At 35.7% G+C, this 16,542-nt stretch overlaps 8 protein-coding genes across 8 annotated transcripts; 5 read left to right on the top strand and 3 right to left on the bottom strand.

Annotated features, from left to right (window-relative positions):
- Positions 1-6: 6 nt before the first annotated feature.
- C9374_003783 (uncharacterized protein) lies at positions 7-1,080 on the bottom strand (the record flags this gene model as incomplete). The annotated part of the gene is made up of 1 exon (XM_044693349.1): positions 7-1,080. The coding sequence occupies one exon, from the start codon at positions 1,078-1,080 to the stop codon at positions 7-9; it is 1,074 nt and encodes a 357-aa protein (XP_044555913.1).
- Positions 1,081-1,157: 77 nt separating this feature from the next.
- On the top strand, positions 1,158-4,914 carry C9374_003782 (uncharacterized protein; the record flags this gene model as incomplete). Its single annotated transcript, XM_044693348.1, has 4 exons — positions 1,158-3,878; positions 3,940-4,085; positions 4,158-4,340; positions 4,401-4,914. 4 exons carry the CDS (start codon positions 1,158-1,160, stop codon positions 4,912-4,914), a joined length of 3,564 nt encoding a protein of 1,187 aa, XP_044555912.1.
- A 71-nt stretch (positions 4,915-4,985) lies between these two features.
- Positions 4,986-6,740, bottom strand: C9374_003781 (uncharacterized protein; the record flags this gene model as incomplete). Its single annotated transcript, XM_044693347.1, has 3 exons — positions 4,986-5,384; positions 5,575-6,603; positions 6,651-6,740. The coding sequence occupies 3 exons, from the start codon at positions 6,738-6,740 to the stop codon at positions 4,986-4,988; spliced, it is 1,518 nt and encodes a 505-aa protein (XP_044555911.1).
- A 292-nt stretch (positions 6,741-7,032) lies between these two features.
- On the top strand, positions 7,033-8,681 carry C9374_003780 (uncharacterized protein; the record flags this gene model as incomplete). The annotated part of the gene is made up of 2 exons (XM_044693346.1): positions 7,033-7,565; positions 7,613-8,681. 2 exons carry the CDS (start codon positions 7,033-7,035, stop codon positions 8,679-8,681), a joined length of 1,602 nt encoding a protein of 533 aa, XP_044555910.1.
- Positions 8,682-9,130: 449 nt separating this feature from the next.
- C9374_003779 (uncharacterized protein) lies at positions 9,131-10,632 on the top strand (the record flags this gene model as incomplete). Its single annotated transcript, XM_044693344.1, has 3 exons — positions 9,131-9,441; positions 9,621-10,061; positions 10,113-10,632. The coding sequence occupies 3 exons, from the start codon at positions 9,131-9,133 to the stop codon at positions 10,630-10,632; spliced, it is 1,272 nt and encodes a 423-aa protein (XP_044555909.1).
- Positions 10,633-11,639: 1,007 nt separating this feature from the next.
- On the top strand, positions 11,640-13,094 carry C9374_003778 (uncharacterized protein; the record flags this gene model as incomplete). Its single annotated transcript, XM_044693343.1, has 1 exon — positions 11,640-13,094. One exon carries the CDS (start codon positions 11,640-11,642, stop codon positions 13,092-13,094), a length of 1,455 nt encoding a protein of 484 aa, XP_044555908.1.
- Positions 13,095-13,247: 153 nt separating this feature from the next.
- On the top strand, positions 13,248-15,295 carry C9374_003777 (uncharacterized protein; the record flags this gene model as incomplete). Its single annotated transcript, XM_044693342.1, has 3 exons — positions 13,248-13,282; positions 13,335-14,582; positions 14,842-15,295. 3 exons carry the CDS (start codon positions 13,248-13,250, stop codon positions 15,293-15,295), a joined length of 1,737 nt encoding a protein of 578 aa, XP_044555907.1.
- Positions 15,296-15,568: 273 nt separating this feature from the next.
- On the bottom strand, positions 15,569-16,420 carry C9374_003776 (uncharacterized protein; the record flags this gene model as incomplete). Its single annotated transcript, XM_044693341.1, has 1 exon — positions 15,569-16,420. One exon carries the CDS (start codon positions 16,418-16,420, stop codon positions 15,569-15,571), a length of 852 nt encoding a protein of 283 aa, XP_044555906.1.
- Positions 16,421-16,542: the final 122 nt, after the last annotated feature.

Raw genomic sequence — 16,542 nt, 5'->3', positions numbered from 1 at the left:
TACGCTTTATTTTCTTCTCTTTGAGGTAGATTCCTCTTCACTCGATTCTTCATATTCAGCTTCGCTCTCTTCACTGTCAGCGCTTTCTTCCTCTTCTTCATATAACCTTCTCTTATTACTTGATTTTCTTAGAGTGTTTCTCTTAATTTTTCTCACGTTACCTTCTTCATCAGAAGATGATTCTGCTCCTTCTTCTAGAGATGCATTGGATAAGGTTAAATTTTGTTGATATTGTTGCTGTTTCTTTTGTTGTTTCTTCTTAATGTTTAGTGCCTCTTCCATCACCTTTTTGTTTTCTTCAGATTCAGGTCTTTTCATTGTCAGTACCGTCTTTTTCTTTTTTGAACTTGCGTTTACCTTGCTGATTTGAAGTGCAATGTCTCTTCCTTTGGTCTGCGTTGAGGTAGCCTTTGTGTTGAGCCTATGTGTGAAAATACCATGTCCATAATAGCAAAATGGGTTAGCTTTTTCAAACAAATGCAAGTTACTCCAATTCTGAAACGCTTTAGCTTCTAGTTGGAGAATAACCTCATTTCCAACAAATACTTGGTAAGTTCCATCTGCATATTGTACAACACGAGTATTACTTTCCAATTCACCGGTTTCCTCATTCCTCCTCCAACGAATTGTATATAAATCATTCTTGGATAACTGAGTATCTTCTGTATATTCTTTTTCGTCAGTATTAAACTGAACAGGTGTACGTAGGAAATATAACTCGTTGATGTGTTTTGGAGTTGGTCTTGGTTTGTGTTCAATTTCCAAAACAGGCTTACTATTATCATTATCATGGCTTTCATAATTATACAACAACGATTCACACAATTCCGCTTGTGAACGTAAAATTTGATTTTGTAAATTTCGTTGTTCTTCTTCCAGTCTTTCTTTTTCTTTTAATTCACTTTGTCTGGTTTGTCTTCTCTCGATCACAACTTCATTTTCTTTATCGGATGATGATTGAGCTTCCTCTTGTGCTTGGCGTTCCTCTTCTTCCTCTTCCGATTCTTCAAAATCAGAACCAAAAATTTCTTCCATGGTGGCCTTTTGGTCTTTGCCTTCTTCTTGTGTATTGTCGCTCATGATGATGATGTGAGAGATGTGTGATGATGACGATCGTTATTTTTTCTTTCGGTTTTTTAAAAAAACTACAGAAAAAAATGCTTGCCATGGCCTCAACAGAACATGGTGCTGATCTTCAAACAGCATTGGGAATTTCCTCAATGAAAATTACTCTTTCTCCGAGAGGAGGAGATAAAGGAGAGGATGAAGAAGAGGAGTTTGCAGAGCCAATCATCATGAAAGAAGAGATTCTTGATGATCCAAACAATGATATTTCTTTTATAGGGAGCGAGATGCAAGCATCTCTTGAACCATTTGGATTTCAGTTTCGAAGAAGAATGATTGGAGGGCAACATGTTCCAGCAAAATCAATCGAGTTAAAAGGAGTTGATAACCGCAAATTGAGCAACGGAGTTGACAAGCTAAACAACATTAAAAAAAACCACCAAAGATTGAAAGCATTTTCTCCTGTTCGGACTCGAATATCCGACTTCAATGGAGTTGCACCTGCTCCCACAAAGACAGTGGTTCATGTCCCGTTAGAAGAGTTTTCATCAAGAAAGGTAGAAACGAATGCAACAATTACTTCACAAGTTCAGAAAAAAGTCACAAAGCAGAGCGACCTTGTCGATGATTCCCAATTAAATATTGAAATAACAAAAGAAAGAACTTTTGATGAAAGTCCCATACCAGATCACACCAACGAAATTATTGTTAACGTAATTAGACAAGAACCATCTGATTTTTCCGACAACTGCCAGTCTGATGGATTAGATGTCATCAAAACTAAGGTCATTGTTCCTGATGAGTTATTAGACATCACGCTTGAAACGAAACGAATGATGGAGGAAGATGTTTCTAACATGAAAAATAATGTAAAGAAGGTCTCACTGTCAACCCAACTGGACTATTTTAAACGAAAGAGCAGAGAAGTAGTATCTGAGCCTTACAAAAATCATTTTTTTGCTCTTGACAGGAGGAAGCAATCACAAGCTGTTCCCAAAAAAAGTATTTCATCTGGAGAAGAAGTTGAGTTAGAGAAAAAAGATGACTCCTTTATTTCTTTGAAACTTCCTCAGATAGACAAAAGGAAGAAGAAAAGGAAAACGATTAAAGATCTGTCCCCAGAAAAATACCTGGAGAGCGCAACAAACGATTCATATATAAATCGGAATGGATCAATAGAAATAATGGATTTGCAAGAAATGGATTTTTATGACGGATCTGAAGAGTTAGGAATTGTGGATGACGTCATTAAAATTGCAAGTGCAAGAGGAGTTCCACAAATACCTAGGTCAAAAATTCCAAAGAAATACCATATCATCGAAAGGTCACCAATTGTCACAAAAGAAGAACTTGAAAAGCAAGCTGTATATAACGGAGACAGAAGAGTTTGGGAAACTACTGTATTTCCTTCAAATAAGCCAGCATCAAGAATGGAAGTAGTTCAGCTAGCTCGAACGTTTGAGTTAATGCTAGAAGAAATGAATGAAAATTCAAAAGAAATGCTTGTGGAGGAAGAAATGAAAGTATTGGATACAATATCTTCTGAAATATCAAGACAAATTAGCGTGCAATGTGCCGAAAGAGGCATTCTCCTTGATAGAGTCATTCATAGATTTAAACAGTTAGTTAAAAAATCAGTGCAAGCAACAGAGGAAGTTTCTCAAAAGATTGAAGGAATCGCCTCTTCCAATGAACACAAAACTTCAGCATTAATAGAATTCTATACAGACTCGATAAAGTCAAAAGAAGAAATTGTAAAGAAAAAGGAGGATGAGAACGCAGATCTGATAAAACAGGTAGCCAAGCTGAAGGAGCAGTTACGTCAGACTCGAAAGGGAATTAAGGCGATTACCTCCAATTTCTTTGCTGAAAAATTAATGCAAGAGATGGTGACAAAGAGTTTGCAAGTTACTCCAAGAGATTCCACTCCAAGAAACACTGACAAATTATTTACGGAAGAGGATTTGAAACAAAAACTCGAGGAAATGATGTCAAAGGAGGCGGATTTATCTATTACAACCGTAGATAGAGGAGTGAACACGTCATTAATGGAGGGAGTCAGCTTGGAGAGTGTAAGAGCAATTGAAAGATATAATTCACTTTTTGCAACAGACTACACGGTTGAGGTAGTTGAAGAATCAACCCAATTAATGGAAGCCTCTGTTGTGACAGAAGAGACGCAGACTGAAAAGAAAGAAGAGCAACCTGTAGAAGAAAAGAAAGTAGAACAACCTGTTGACATTATTTACAAAGACAAGGATGGAAATATTATTTCTAAACAAAGATATGAATATCTTCAGAAACTCAGCTATGGATTTGTTAAGGACGTGTCTGTTCAGTTTATTACTGTTTCTAAACCACCAATGAAGCCCTCGAACTCAATTGCAACACAAACTGAAAATAGGACTAAAGATGAAATAGATAGGACTAGTCCAAACTCCCCTTTAGAAAACACCAATTCTAGGAGTGACATAATTTCAAAAAGAACTGAAGAATATAACAGTAGAGGAACAGATTCGCAAAATGGGGTGAGAAGCTCAAACTCAAAACGTGCTCTTACCAGTGAAGATTTTAAACATCGAATGAAACTGGTGAAGCCAGAAGATATATTCCTCTTGTTCAAAGAAATTTTAGAATCCAGCAAGAAAACAAGAAAGCAAAGTTTGAGATGGCTAAATCGAGTAATTTTAGAAGTGTTTAACGAGTTAGCAGTGAGTGACTTCCTATACAATACGAACGGAATTATCATGACTAGGAAATTTGTCTATGACTACTTTTTGTTGAAGTTTGGATTACCATCAATAGCATTGACAGTAAGTAATCCTTAAAATAGAGCTGTGTATATATTTTCATTGATTATCACATGTTCATTAGCATTTATCGGAATTTCTCATTAACATCAAACTAAAATTTAAGGAAAGTATTCGAGTTCAAATGTTCTGCCAATTTTGTCCCATCACAGAATGGATTGGTCAAACCTCATACCCCGAATATACCATTCAAACCCTTCAATTCTACCTGTAAGTAGTTATCACTCGATTCTATTCTTTATATAACAATTGGTCGGATTGAAATCATTCTCTGGCTAACAGTAAAATCATTGGTATTACCAAATCTGTATTAAATAAGCGAGCATTGCATGAACTTGAAGATGGTTCATTATTTGTATCTCTTGCGTTTGTAAATAACTTGATGGAGAGACTTCAGCTTCCATTACTTCTCGAAGAATTACAAGAGTTTATTCTCAACATCAAGGAACAATCCTCTGATAATTTGTAAGTTGTCACGACAGCTGTTTTGACCGATTGGATCAACAACTCATACCACAATCACAGCATTTACTATGATTACTTGTTGAAATTGCTCATCGAGTTGTACTATAACAAGATTGTTTTAAAAAAACGAAGAGTCACCCAACAGGAAAACAGGAATGTAATGGCCAAACCATCTGGTCAACAAATCTCAATTACCATCACCTCATTCAAGAAAATGCTCAAAACCTTTTTCAAGAATCTTTATGTTGTTAGGGATAAGATGAATGGCCCTCATGAATTTGTAAGCAAAAGTGACAAGGTTTCAAAATCATATCTATTGGAAGTCTATCATGTAACAACATCAGTTTTTTATGAACTCATCGACAGCCAAGTCTCAGATTCAGAGAAACAAAAGCATCTCAAGCAATTGCATTCTTTACTTTTTTCATCGATGGAAAGGCAAAATCTTGAGGATGGAATGAACTCCTATCGAGCATTTGTGATTGAGGTTCTCTCCTCAGTGGTCGATGAGACTCACAAAATATTTGCCATCATGATCCAAAAGCTTGTTCCACTCGTGACAAGAAACGTATGATAATATGTGAACATTTGTCAAAATAAAATTGGTCATCATTGTATTATTTAAGCTTAAATTCTCATTCGATTTTAATCTTTCCTTTTGCTATTTGAAACAAAGTCCACAGCATCATCCATGCAACCTAAGGAACTAAAGATACCTGAAAACCATGATCCTCCAGAAGAGGAACCATTTGAGTCATTGTTTGGCTTGACAAGTTTTTTAGCATTTTCTTTCAATTCTTTCACTAACAAACGCAAATGTTTAGGAGAAATATCAGACAATGTGATTTTCAAAGGTAATTGATATCCTAATTCACCTCCTGTTTTAGATTTTGAGAACATTTTCAAGAATACTTGTTGCACTTCGTCTTTCTGTTGTGAAGTTAATTCCAATGATTCATCATAAGAACTCCAATCAATCTCCAATAATGTCACATGAATACTGTGAATATGATCCAATTGGTAGGAATCATACACAATTTCAACCTAATGACCATACGAATATTAAAAATATCAATAAATTTAGGAGGACCATACACGATCATGGTGGTGGTATACCACACCATCATTATTGATGAAATAATGCATGAATCCAATATTTGTGTCCCAAATATCCATCGATGCATCGTATTCACACACACACATGGTGCATGAAAAAAAAACAACAACGACATACCTGCCATGAAAATTGAAACAAATTCTTGAGCATGGTATTTCCTAATGGTTTCATCATTTGTTCTGTCCTTCTATGAACCATTGAAATGTAATTTGGATACATTCTAATGTCAATTCTCCATGTTCCACGAATATCTTTAAATCGAATTGGTATTTTCGTAAAGAATAAACTCTCTGCAAAGTGACCCAATAATGAAACCACAAATGCTTGATCGACCAATGTTAAGAATTTCACTATTGGATGTCCATCACCATAGTGTCCTTCCATTAATGTACTGACATAATTTGGTACAGATTTACTCACAACAATCTTTTTAAATTCTTGTAATGTGAGTAATGGTTTGCATTCTTGTATGGATTCCTTTTGATGAAATAATCTTGTTAAAGTATTTAAAATATCAACAAAAATTTGATCTCCTCGATCTTCCTTTTCCATTTCATTGAGATTTCGAGAGAGATGTGAAAATTTTTCAAATTCATTGTGTTCCACTTGTTGATATACGAATTGAGTGATACGTTCATGATCGATGGGTCTCTCTGTTGTTGTTGTTGTTGTTGAGGATGAGAGTACAGTAATGATCGAACCATCATCGATGGTATGATTGGTGCAGTGTGTACTCTTAGAGGTGTGAGTCGTGGTCATGGTAGTAGTATTAGTAGTAGCAGTAGTAGTATTGCAAGTCGAATGATTAGTAGTATTGCAAGTCGAATGATTAGTCGAATGACTCGTGTCATTATCACGATTCGTATCCACACGTGTGCATTGAGAAGGAGGATGACTCTCAGAATTCTCATTTGATGAGAATGTTGGTAATTGCTCTACTACTTGTAGTTCTGATTCGGAAGAACTTGGTTTGTTACCATGATCATTATTGGTTATGACATTTTCATCATGATGATGAATATTATCATTTTCTTGTTGAGAAACAGTCATCGGAGACAATTCAAAGTCTTTTTGTCTATAAAAAGTAATTTTATCATACATTCGAACAAGGTCACGAGCAAGGAATGAAGATTGAATGGGTTTACGCTATGCATGTATTAATAATTGTATATATACTTTACAATGACACTTACAGAGATGGCATCGAATTCTGTGGCAACAATCGCCAACAGCTCTTCAAGACTTTGGTCAACAAAAACCTCTTCTTGAGGTCTAGAACTCATTTTTTTTGTGTGATTTTTTGTTTGACAGATGACACTCGGGCCGTTGGGGATTGAAGGTATGGTCACTGACGTTTTATTCAAGAAGTTTGCTCTACACTTTCTAACCATGTTCCAAGTTCTCACCTTAGTTTTTTTATTCACTGAATGTTCAGAGCTCACTCCTCTGAAGATTCATTCTACTTCAATTTAATGATTCACAAAATATAAAGTACTCCCAATATCATTTGGTTGGAAAATATACTTTGCCAAATTTCTTACAATTTATACTTTTGGCGGGTCAACCCACAAAAAAATGAACTCGACCAACGATGATCCATTTCCATCCCTTTTGAGAGCAATTTTATTCCGAAATGAAGATTGTCTTGGAGTGTTCAGTGATCGTACTGCTATTTTGTTGTGCGAAGAGGCGTCAACTTTTTACTATTTTAGCAACATCAGTAGGTCGGAGGATGAGAAAGAAATCAATGAGATACTCGGGGAGAAATCGTCATCATTTGAATTTCAACTCACGGCGTTTGTTCAGAACAAAGGAAAAGAGCAAATCAAATTCAAGCTGAATCAAATCTTAATGTTTTTTAATTGTCATGTTGAGAGCCCTTACCTTTCTGATCAAGTGCTTATACAAAATGGAATCAATCGACGTACTTTTAATTCGCAAGTAATGATGTCCACAGTTCAATGGAAATATAATTCTGATTATGTCTCATTTAACAGAGATGGATCTGTAACATTGAGGTGTGTTACATATCCCGATTATGTTTATATTACAGTAGCTCCGAATGGTGTGCTGTTCAAAGTCACGTTTCCTGCTCTTGTTCATTCAAGGTATGTGTGTAGGTTAAAGATTGAGCTTTTCAGTATCCTCTTCTTAGAAATCAAGACCTGTATCAATATATACTTCAAGATCAATTGTTCTCAATTCATTATTATCCTAGTGAATGGGAGGACGCTTTAAAAATTGCACTGTTTTACTTTAAGCAACGAACGAATAGAGATGACACTCCTGTCAACAACGAGCACACAACTACAATGAGCGTTCCTAAAACAAAACCTCCTTTTAGAAAAAAGGACAGTACTCCCACCGGTATTAATATTTCTTCACTAGCTTGTGTGGTTGGCACTATTGCATCTCATCCTCTCCACCAAAGTTGTGTCTCATTTCTTACATGCTGTCTTGGTAAAAATAACAACGTATTGATAGAATTTAATGAATACATGACAATGAAATATTTACGAAAAGTTACTGAACTAATTTTAAATAAGGAGGAATATTGTTTTCTTTCAGACAATACTACTTTTCTAAAATATTGGACCTATGACCACTCGTTCCAAAAACCCATATCAAAAGTTTATGATATCAATTTATTACCTCAAGAAATATATCGGTTTTGTGATAACAATGTTGGTGGTGTAAAAATTGAGTCATCCATTCCAATTAAGGACCTACTTGCTGTGATGCATTATTTCTACCACTCATGCTCTAAAGTTGACGACAATACAAAGCAAGTAGATGCTAACAACACCTCGGACAAATATTCTTCAGTTCTACTTGCCAAGAAAACATTCAATAATATTGGATCTTTTGAGATGTATGCAGACAAAAGAGTTAGAGCAAAATTTGATGACAGAACTATTGTGGAAATTCAAGAAAAAGACTCCAATTCGTCGTTATTGGTTTCGATATTATCCTCGACAGCAGAAATCTCTCATTTCTTTCTTGATAAAGATTCCAAGGTCCCAATGTTGTTTAGACGGTATATCGATGTTGCATTAGAGTTCAGAAAAGAATGTCTTAAAACAGAACAAGAAAAACAACAAGAAAAGAAACAAGAGATTGAGCTCGAGAAAATTATTCAAGATTGCTATCAATCCAATTCCCTCTTCTTGGCCATTAACCAGTTCAAAAGGAATCAAGCAAACTTTGAACGTATGAAAATATAAGCTCTTCTGTTTCAATGTTCTATTTTGTTTTTACGTGGTCCAGAGTCAAACAGCGTCCATGTAAGGAACATGTTCGATAGCAGCACGTGGCTGCGCGACGCTTATCTCTCATGAAAACTCCTCACACTTGCCAACAACTTGTTCTTGTCTTGTTGGTGATGTGGGAAGGAGATAAACACAACAAAAAAATTCAAATCAACGTACCGACATCTCAGAGTCTGTCTTTGGAGCGACAATTACGTCTGAGTCATCATCATCAAAAGACTACTACTCACGTTGAAAGAATTCGAGTACCATCATCACTACGAGTGTAGAAGGAATCACTCCTACATCAAAAATAGTTTCAAGGTTGAAACTCTTGACTTAGCAATTCATCATAACCGATAACAACAACAACTCTTCTTAGGAAAGCACTCTTTTCCGCATCATAATTAGTTCTACAAATCATCATGGGTCAGAATAACAAGAGGCTCAACGGAGCTCCAGGTCCAACCAATGTCTCTACAAGTATGAACGGAGGTGGACATATGAATGGTGGTGGACATATGCACGTCATGAACACTTCGAGTTTTTCAAATCAACAAGTTGCGCAAAACCAAATGTCATACCAACACACCGATCATAGCAATGGATTTCAGTTTGAACAAAATAGTCAATCGAATATGATTTACAGCAGCGATTCCCACAAAGTAACGTTGGATGATTTTGAATTACTGAAAGTTATCGGACAAGGTAATTTTGCAAAAGTGATGCAAGTGAGGTGAGTATACTTTGGCATCTTGTTGATGATTTAATCGCTTTATTGTTTGAACATGTATCACTCCTCGATCTCACAACAACCTTTGTTGAACTGCTGCTGGCTGCCACGTTAATCGTATTGTGCAAATCCATTGTACATGGAACTTTTTATCTCTCTCTATTGAACCCAAAACACAATAGAAAAAAAGACACACAAAAAGTTTATGCCATCAAAATTCTGAACAAAAAGAGACTGGAAGAGAGTGATCAATTAGAACATATAAAGACAGAAAGAGCTGTTCTACAATATGTAGAGCACCCATTTATTGTAAGGCTGGTTTATGCCTTCCAAACAACAGAAAAATTATACATGGTGATGGATTTTATTAATGGAGGCGAATTATTTTTCCATTTGAAGAAATTGAAGCGATTTCCAGAAGATCTTGTCAAGCTTTATGCAGCAGAGCTATTCCTATCTTTAGATCACTTACATCGACACAATGTTGTTTTTCGTGATTTGAAACCAGAAAACGTGTTGATGGATCGAGATGGACACGTCATGTTGACTGATTTTGGACTTGCCAAATTCCTTTCAAATCAAGATAGAACTCATACTTTTTGTGGAACACCAGAATACTTGGCGTACGTATTTCTATTGGATTGAATTTGTATTGTTTTCATTCAAATTTATAGCCCTGAAGTATTATTACAAAAGGGACATGGAAAGCCAGTGGATTGGTGGTCTTATGGAACTCTGATTTATGAAATGCTTGTGGGTATACCTCCTTTCTATTGCGACAATGTACAGGAAATGTATGATAGAATTCTCAATGGAGAGTTGATACTTCCAGATGAATTTATTTCTTTAGAATGTCAAGATTTACTAGCAAGATTACTGGAGCGTGATCCTCGAAGAAGGTTGGGAAGCGGTCCAACAGGAAGTGATGAGATTAGAAATCATCCATGGTTCAGCGATATTAATTGGGAAGACGTCTACTACAGAAGATACAAACCAAGATATAAACCAAACGTAAAGAGTGACGAGGACACCAGCTATTTTGATGATGAATTCACAAAACAAGCACCAGTTGACAGTGTTTGTCAAAACGGTGTACTGGATGATAAGCTTCAACGAGAGTTTGAGGGCTTTACATATACTGAAGGAGGATATATGATGAACAATAATGGAGAAAGAATTATTTCGAACTATTAGTGTACAACATTCTATGTACAGTATTGTTGTAATTTACATCAACTCTTTTTAATACAAAATTGCGTTCTCAAACTGCACCGTTAATGTTGGGAAGAGACCCTATTTTGGGAAGATTCAAAATCTCACACATGTACTCAAAAAGTTGACATCTTGTGAGAGATGTTTTCAATTCGAGAAGAGAAGGGCTTAATGGTTGTTGGATCGTTTCAGAGAGTACTTGTGGTGGCTGCTGAGAAGCATTTAGCAGAGCTTGGTCTTGTACGCCTGGTTCATGGTGACTCTTGTCTGCAACAGTAATTGGCAGGTTGTCGATTGGAGGGAACGAGGCTTCTTGGACCTCCAACGCGTTGTTGGAAGTTGCATTTTGAACTTGTTGTGTTTCGTTTAGAAAGCTTGAGAGTTCATTCATCCTCAACAGGCTTTGATACTTTCGTTGATAACTATCTGCACGTCTGGGAGCGTTGGTTGCAACGCAGTATTGTTTAAACATTGCATATGACGGACATTTTGAAAAGTCTGATACATTTTCCTTCATATAGTTCACTAAATGAACAATTTCCTCTCTCCCAAAATTCTTGCTTATCTTCTTTTTGAGGATGGTTGGATTCTCGTGTGTCGCTGACGAAGGTATATATAAAAAGTTTTCAGCTTCTAACCACCTACGAGATGAATAGGATTGATGAACGTATGAACATGTTACAACTGGTGCGTCTGACAGGAACGTTGTTGCACCTGAGCAAGAGACAATAAGGCTTGCATTTTCTGGTTCTTCTTCTATCAATGCTCCGAGTTCAAGAACCTTAGAAATAACAACGTCTAGCTCTTCGCATTCAATTTGATCTCGATGAATGAAAACTCTTTTTTTCGCTTTCGCCCTTCGACAGCCTTCGTTTCATGTCTCTTGCTTATGAATTTCGAATTGACTCAACTTACATTTTAGGGGATTTCTTTGTTGCTGCACTCGAGGCTGTTTTGGCATTTTTGTTTTTTCAAAAAATAAAGAAAAAATGAAAAGGCTTTTAGGCAAATTACTTTCCCCATCAAATTTCGAAAATACTCCTCTTCTGCTCTTGGAGTGTGCACTCGTCGAGAGGCGATTGTTCTCTACTTGCGGCCGATTTAACTCAGCAAATAATAGTAATACAACATCATCCAAGAGGCAGAACCAAACCATCGGATCCACACAAAATTCGGCACAAGATAAACTTGAAAAGAAGTTGAGCAAAATTGAAAGACTCTTCGGAAAGAGTTCATCAAAAGCAAAGGATGGTAAAAAGCAAGTTCAATCAGTTGCAGAGAAGGAAGTAAAAAATACATCATCTCCTTCGCCCATTACTTCTCCATCAAACAACCAAATTCCAAAAAAGAATGATCGCATGGACAACCTCTTGAACCAATTTCTTGATTCTAGAACTATGAGCGACCTTTCTTCTGAAGAAATTGAAAAATTCAAAGAAACACTCAACCCTGCGAAGAAAAAGAGCACAATCTTGTCACCAGTGTTGGGAAGTAAGCCTATCGTTGAAGGAGAGCAAGATGAATCGCTTTTGGAGAAATTGAAAGCTCCATTCTATTATAAAACAATTTTGAGACTTATAGAAAAACAAACATATTTAACACCAGAGGACATACATTCCATGAAAGAATATGTTAAAAAGGAATTTAGAGATAGAAGTAAAAACGTTGAAGAGCAATACCAAATAGCAGATAATTTTGTTCATATTATGAGAGCTAAAGACCTAAAGAGTGCAAAATTAGCTCTCGATATTTCGGAAGATTCAAACGTATTAGAAGATTCAGAAGAATTGAACTATTGGAATAATTACTATCAACAACATGGATTTATGGATGAGTGGTATGGTGATTGGGATTTAGTGAAAAATTTTCTCCCTGAATCCATTCAAAAATTAAAGACGGCTCCAACAAAGGAAACGTTAAAGATTCTTGACGTGGGTTGTGGATTCTCCACTGTTTCTTTGAAGTTGTGCGATTATTTCAATAAGCAAAGATTTTCCATAACCTCTATTGACATTAGTAACGTTTTGATTGGTCTAATGAAAGAGCAATATGCTGATATCCCAGATATTATTGGATTTTCACAAGTAGATGTTAGAGACATGGAGAAATTCTTTGAAGATGATTCTTTTGATATTATTTTTGATAAGGGAACATTTGATAGTATCATGTCTTTTGATTCATCATCCATTGAAGATATCACAGCTTATGAATCTGAAATATTTAGAGTTCTCAAACCTGGAGGCGTATTGATGCTATGTAGTGTTACACCTCTGGAAGGAATTGAAGGATTCTTCTCTGGTGAAGGTTGGTCGAGTGTTAAACTCGCAGGTAAAAAGAATCTTCTTGAAGATCACAACAAGAGTCGAAAACTACAGCTCTCACAAGATAGTGCCATACATGATGCCCATGTTTACTTTTACCATATTAAAAAACCTAGTCAATAAATTGAAGTTTTCAATTGGGTGTACACCCTCGATCCATGATGATGATGGTCCCTTCTCGACACGTCGAAGAGTCATCTTGAGAGAAACGAGAACGTGTTTTGAATTGTTCAATGCATGATGTCAAGAGCCAATGCGTATAACGCCTCAAGAAAAATGCCCAAACGATCGACCAAGAAGAATATTTTCAAGTAAGTGAATCATCATTCAGTGACTAATGAATTCGGAACCATGATGAAATAGAAAGAACCAACCATCAAATGAATGTATTGATGATGAACCTATTACAATTCAACAACAAAACAATCCAATCATCATCACTACCAACAATTCCGATACGACGTCGGACATGAACGCTGCTCTCTCTCCTTCCAATCATCAAAATTCTTCAAGCATGAAATCATCTCAACAAAAACGAAAAAGAAATTCTTTTCTTAATGATGATAGCTGTACACTGGAAGACTGTCCAAATCCAATTCTGAGCAAAATTTCTCAAAATATTCATCCCATTACTCATTGTGTATCATCATCAAACAATATACCACCTCTCTTACAAGATGCTCATCAAACTCTATCATCTTTCCTTTCACATTCTTTTAAAACATTTTCAAATGATTCAGTCATGATTGTTGGTCCAGGTAAATCTGGAAAAAAACATTTAGTGAAATATACTTTAAATAATCTCAAAGAAAGTGGTGAATATTCATTTAGAACAGTCTATGTGAATGGAATTCATATTGCTTCAGATTCTCAATTACTGGCATGTGTATTGGATGCATTGGCACGAGAAAAAGAAGATACACAATTGAGTGTTATTAATAGTAGTAATAATAATAGAAATAGCAATTTACAACTCATTGAGTCTACCGTTAGTGATGAGAATCATCATCGCAATGACAATACTGAAGAAGATGATCACTTTGATGAACAAGCAACCTATGTTGAATTTTTAAATGCTTTAAAAGATTTCACCAATCAAAGTATTGTTTTTATTTTGGATCATTTTGAAAATTTATGTCGAAAATCTGGAAAAATGCTTTATACCATCACCGATACATGTCATGAACATAGATTAAGCATTATAATTATTGGACTTACTGTCAATGCACATATTGGAACATGTATGGATAGAAGAGTGAGAAGTAGATTCTCATCACGAAGAATTTACACACTTCTACCAAGAAATGCATTTCAAGTTTCTCAAATTATGCATCACTATTTGTCTCTACCATGTAACGAAAACGATCCTTCTATTGAAATGTATAATCATCAACTCAAAAATTGTCTATTAGATCCAGATGTTGTACAACTACTTGAAGAATGTGTGATACATAGTAGTTGTAAATTTATTTATAATTATTCATTGAAAGTTTTTGAACTCATTCAATGCCATCTCGAACACTATCCATTGTCAGAGAATTCAATGATTTTTACTCCTAATATTTTTGTTAAGGCATTTCATGCATTGGTGAATCATCGAGTGAATTCCAAGTAAGTTCAACATTTGAATATGGCTTGTACCTCATGCCTGAACTTTGATCATCGGATATTTGATATTGTACCATCATATATATATATATATATATGGTTGACATTCTGTGGTTCCTACCTACCACTCGTTCATTCATGATGTCAATGTAAATAATGTGATTCATGGTGACCTCGATGGAAATAATGTTTTCCATTATGGCAATGTCAATGTACATATTGTGATCCATTGATTCTTGTATTCAATCAATACTAACAATAGATTGTCATTCATTCAAAGACTCAATCAATGTCAACTCATCCTTTTATGTGCCATCAAGAAAATGGAATCTCTTTATTCCTCTAACAGAGGAAATTCTTCCATTGATATTAACTTTGAAACTGTATTCAATGTTTATATGAAATTTGCCACAGGTGGAGCACAATCTTCAAACATTAGACAAGAACATGTGTATACAGAAGGAAGAACACAAATTCAATTAGACAAACAAGTAATATTTCAATCATTTCTCTCACTCATTGATTTGAAAGTCATACATTTCGTGAGTCAGAAACAAATTCCATCGACTAGAAAAGATCAATCCATTACCAAAGTGAGATTGAACAATATTCATCCTTCTCAAATTGATAATGAAATTGAAAGATTATTTCAAGAGAATAGATTGTATTCAATGAATTCTGAAATGTTAGAATGGTGCAAGTCGACTTCATTGTGAACCAAGTTTCAGAAGAATGATGAATTCAAACTTGATTGTGAGCACAATAACCAATTTTCAGAAGAATGATGATTGGTTGAATTCAATTCTCTCTAGGGTATTATTTTAATAGTATTTACTTGATGATTCGTTGGAACAGGACATTAGAATAATACACAGAGGAGACTTGTAAATTATTTGTAAAATCGTTTGCACAGAGGAGACCTCTTTGGAATTTTCAATGAGAATTTAACATGAGGATGACCCAAATTCTCTCTCCAACTCTCACTATGATTATTCATTCTTTTCGTTTAATATGAATTGTAAAGATAAGGGATATATTTTGGCAAATAATGTAGTGTCCATCAACTCAAAGTAATCTTTAGGCCACTTGTGTATCCCAATTTCATTCTTTAAATCATAAAATCGTCGTTTCACTGTTGATAAACTACATCCAAGCACTTGACATGCCTGATGTTGTGATAAATGTAACACGGAGAGCATTTCTTCCTTAGTGATGGATGAACTGGTTCTTCTACGAATGACTTTTCGTTCTCCTTTGAAATCAAACGGTTGAAAAATAAATTGAGTGGCAGGAGTTTGGGTTGGAAGGGTTTCAGATACCGAGTTGGAAGCTTGGGAAGATGTTGTCCCTGAGGAGGAGGAGTTTGGTAGGGTATGGTGGTATGACTGTGTTACTGAGGAGGAGGAGGAGGAGGATGGTATTAATAACATATTTGAGGACGGAGAGGTATGCATGGATGAAGGAGTCGAAAGAGTCGACAACTGGTTGGTTGTCATGGAAGAATGGCCGTTGGTTGAGTCAGCCACCAGATTGTATTTTCTCTTCTTTGTGTCGTTCAATGGATCGACATAGGACACAGCAATATTTCCAACAGAAGAATAGACTCCTCTTGTTCGCTTTTTGGAAAAAGTGTCATGCTGGGTGAGTTGCGAGTTGTTGCTTGTAAAACAGCATGCTGCAGTGATGTCTGAATCATCTTCGGTGCATGATCCAATATGATGAAGAGAGGTTGATACATGAACAGGTCTCTGTGTTCCTTCGAAGAGAGCTAGGTAATCTTTTGGTCCACAAACACCACTATTCGTTTCAACAACAACGTTATTTCTGGCAAGTTCATGCATCACCTCTCTTGTAAGTATCTCGTTAGTACAGATGGACATGTCAACATGAAATTTTCAAACGTCTAGATGTTATTTGTTTTTTAATTGTGTTGTATGGTTAAATATCATTTAAAACATGTCCA

This window comes from Naegleria lovaniensis (assembly GCF_003324165.1).
Source record: "Naegleria lovaniensis strain ATCC 30569 chromosome Unknown tig001, whole genome shotgun sequence".
Classification (NCBI taxonomy): domain Eukaryota; phylum Heterolobosea; class Eutetramitea; order Acrasida; family Naegleriidae; genus Naegleria; species Naegleria lovaniensis.
This window is presented reverse-complemented; position numbering and strand designations above follow the sequence as displayed.